The sequence below is a fragment of the Diplodia corticola genome (assembly GCF_001883845.1).
Source record: "Diplodia corticola strain CBS 112549 chromosome Unknown scaffold4, whole genome shotgun sequence".
NCBI classification, from domain to species: Eukaryota; Fungi; Ascomycota; class Dothideomycetes; order Botryosphaeriales; family Botryosphaeriaceae; genus Diplodia; species Diplodia corticola.
Genome location: NW_017971483.1, coordinates 612,123 through 615,472, shown reverse-complemented (window position 1 = coordinate 615,472; position 3,350 = coordinate 612,123). Strand labels below are relative to the sequence as shown.

Here is a 3,350-nt window from a genome sequence, read left to right as displayed (position 1 = left end):
CCCACGTGCACAGGCGCGGAGGTGAGGGCGCGTGCGCTCGTCCTGGAACCACGATGACGAGAGCCTGTGGACACAGACGAGCGAGCGGACGCGCTGGCTGTGCAACATGCCGGCATTGGGGGCGGGAAACCGGGAGTGCGATCTGCGTCAGGCGCGCAGACGAGAGTCAGAGTGCCGGGGCGGCGGTGCGCAGTGTGCTGAACCGTCGTCGCGACGCAGCTGGCTGGCGGACAGCTGTCTCCGCCCGCGCGCAGAGCCTCGCGGCCAGGACCAGGGCAGGTTGGCAGCAGCAGGCGCAAATCCCGGCGCAGACGGGGCAGGGCGTGCTTCCACGGCGTTCCGGCGGCCGTGACCCAGTCGAGCGGGTGCGAGACCCTGAGTGGGCGGTGGCCCGAGTGCTGTCGGCTCTTCGTGCTACGTCATATGCAGCGGACGTTTGCCCTGCATGGCACGTCGAGGCTCTTGTCGGTCGCAGCGACACGGCGGAGGCGCAGAGGCACGCGAGGCCAATGGAGCGGTGGCCAGCGAGACGCCGCGGCGCAGGCACTAGCAGAGAGCTTCGTTTCGCATGCTGGCGCCCAACCGGGCTGGTGAGTCGATGTGCGATCAGATCGGAGATCCAGAGGGCAGCTGGGTTGCTATTACACAGTACTGACTGGGCGCGGTGCGGCGGAGTGGCATCCATTGGCGCGTGGGCGCCTTGGGCGGACGGGGGACAAGGTCGCGGCGGCGGCAGGCCCTGCTGCGGCGGCCGTCAGGAGCGCGGCAGCTAGATCGTCGCGGCAGCAGGTTCATCTGTGGGCGAGGAGAAGGACGAGTGTGCTAGGAGATCGAGGATTAATAGGGAGATCTAGAATTCAGGGCCGCTAGCCGCACGGGGCAAGGTGCGCGCAGGGGGCCGGCAGCAGCGCGGCGGCCGGTGAGGACCTGGAGCGAGGGCAGCGCGAGAGCGCGAACCCTGCCGCCGCAAAGCCCTGTGATGTAATCGCCAACGGCGTTTTGGCGCCGGAAGCTGCCTGCGAACGCAGCACAGCGCGCCTGAAGCCACGCTGCACTTGACTGAATAATGCGCGCCGTTGACTCGCCTGCGATCCGCGTTGCCGCTGCCGCGGTTTTCGCTGCGCCGGCGCCGGTTGCGCGCGCAGGGCAGAACGGCGCGACCTCCGCAAGCAAGGAGCCCGCTATTGACACAGGCAGCGCTCGTGGGCGGGCGAGCCGCACGACGGGGTGGGGCGTGCCAGAAACGGGCGCGCGAGGCACACGTCTTGAGAGATTGGACGGAATCGATCGATCGATGCACCAGCTGAGGTCCAGGGATGCGCTGCCCGCGCGCGAGTCGTGGCGGCCTGCGCGGAGAAAGGCACGAGGCTGCGCGAGCCGAAAGCGGCCGCTGCCCGCCCTCGAGCAGCTGCGCGCGGCGGCGCCTTGTCGTTGCCGGCGCGCGGTGGTGCGGGCGGGGGGCGGCGTGGGCACTGAGAGGCGCCTGGCGGGGGATGCGGCCGGGGGCGCGCTCGCTGCGGTCGAGGGGCGAGGAGGCCTGCGAGATCCACGCGAGCCGTGGCTTTGCGTGGGGCGCTAGCTGGCCTAACTGGCGTCTGAGTATGCCATTCTGATGCGCTTTGCGAAAGCCCATATGCGACCCTGGGCAATCGCGCAGAACCCTGCTGGATGCGCGCCCTGGATGCCGCCCGCGCGATTCCCTGCCCTTGTCCTTCCGCGCCATAAGAAGCCTCTGCTCGCCCACGTCTCGTCCCAACACAGCAACCGCCAAACCGCAGCTCACCTCCAAACCACCCACCACCACCCCGTGTTCTGCCAAGTCTCACCGCCGCCCTCAATCATCCATCCACCTGCGCGTGCCTCTTCCTCCAATCCCCTACTCGATCAGTCAACCGTACTTGTTGCCGCAGAGACCGGACGCGCCTGCTTCCGCAACCACGTCACAGTACCAGCAAGCGCCTTTCCGTAAATCGGGTCGCCCCGCTTAATCCGCTCGCCACTACCGCACACATCGCAAATCATGGACGGCAGAAACTCGGTTGGCCGCCGCATCTCGCTGTTGAACGAAGACTCAGCAGCTCATGCTCCAGCACCAGTAACCCGGTTACCCTCGCTAGAGCCGGGTCTTCGTTCGCGCACTTCTAGCTATAACTCTTCACCCTGCCTCTCGCCGCAGACTCCGCAACTTCTCCGCAGCGACTCCACCGACTCTGCGACCATGAGCACTCCTTCGCCCACCACGCCCACTTTCAGCTACGAGCAGCCGGAAGATTCGCCCAACATGCAGCAAATGCCCTACTTCATGGGCGGTGCTTTCCACCAGCAGCAGGTCAAGCAGGAGGACATGATGCCGCAGTACCCTACCATGATGGGCCAGGTCTACGCTCACCCTCAGGCATGCCAGGTGTTCATGCGCCCCCCTGGCACCGAGCGCCAGCCCATGCCGCCCACGCAGCCCAAGACAAAGAAGAACTCGTACCCGTGCCCTCTTGCGAAGGAGTACCACTGCAAGGATTTTTTTACCACCTCGGGTCACGCCGCACGCCACGCGAAGAAGCACACCGGCAAGAAGGATGCCGTCTGCCCGGATTGCCGCAAGGCTTTCACGCGTAAGGACAACATGGAACAGCACCGCCGCACTCACCAGAACGGCCGCAACGCGCGCAATGCCGCCAAGGTGGACGATGACAGCCGCGTGAAAAAGACCAAGACCTCTTCCCGGCCAAGGCCCACGCCTATCCAGTCCCAGGTTCAACTCGCCTCCATGGATCCCAATTCCCTGATCAGCCCGCGCTCAAGCTTCAGCAGCGCCCCTGCCGTGCAGCCTGTCGGCGAGTACATGACCTCGCCATACTCTGACGGCATGTCCTACCCGTCTCCAGAGCACTTCCAAATGTCTCCTCAACTCTCGGCATCCCGTCAACACAGCACGTTCGGCCTCGAGACCCTCGCTCTCGCCGCCAAAACACACAACCGCGAGGCATAGGCTACTCGGTCCCGTCTCAGGTCGATGCCATTTCGCTTCTGCTTCATCAACTGGGTGTTGAGGCCGCTTCGGGCATTCCATCCGCGATGGTTGCTTTCGAACGCCAATCATATTTTCTTTAGTAATTTCTTTTCTCTCAACTCTATTTGACTCACGAGCATTCCACGCAATAGACGCATGCCGTCATGGCTATGACCGGAGCAAACCTCGGGGAAAAAGGCGTTCACATTTTAGGCTTAGGGCTCTCAACGGTTGCTCTTTCGAGATACACACAAGGCACGGGGTTTTGTTTTCTATTTTTTTTTTATTGGGAGCACTTTCAGCGCGGAAACTGGAGCCTTGGCGGATTACCGGTACTTTCATG

At 64.0% G+C, this 3,350-nt stretch overlaps 1 protein-coding gene across 1 annotated transcript; it reads left to right on the top strand.

Moving 5' to 3' along the window:
• Window positions 1-2,020: 2,020 nt before the first annotated feature.
• Window positions 2,021-2,986, top strand: BKCO1_4000178 (c2h2 transcription factor; the record flags this gene model as incomplete). Its single annotated transcript, XM_020275602.1, has 1 exon — window positions 2,021-2,986. The coding sequence occupies one exon, from the start codon at window positions 2,021-2,023 to the stop codon at window positions 2,984-2,986; it is 966 nt and encodes a 321-aa protein (XP_020134231.1).
• Between the last annotated feature and the right edge of the window lie 364 nt (window positions 2,987-3,350).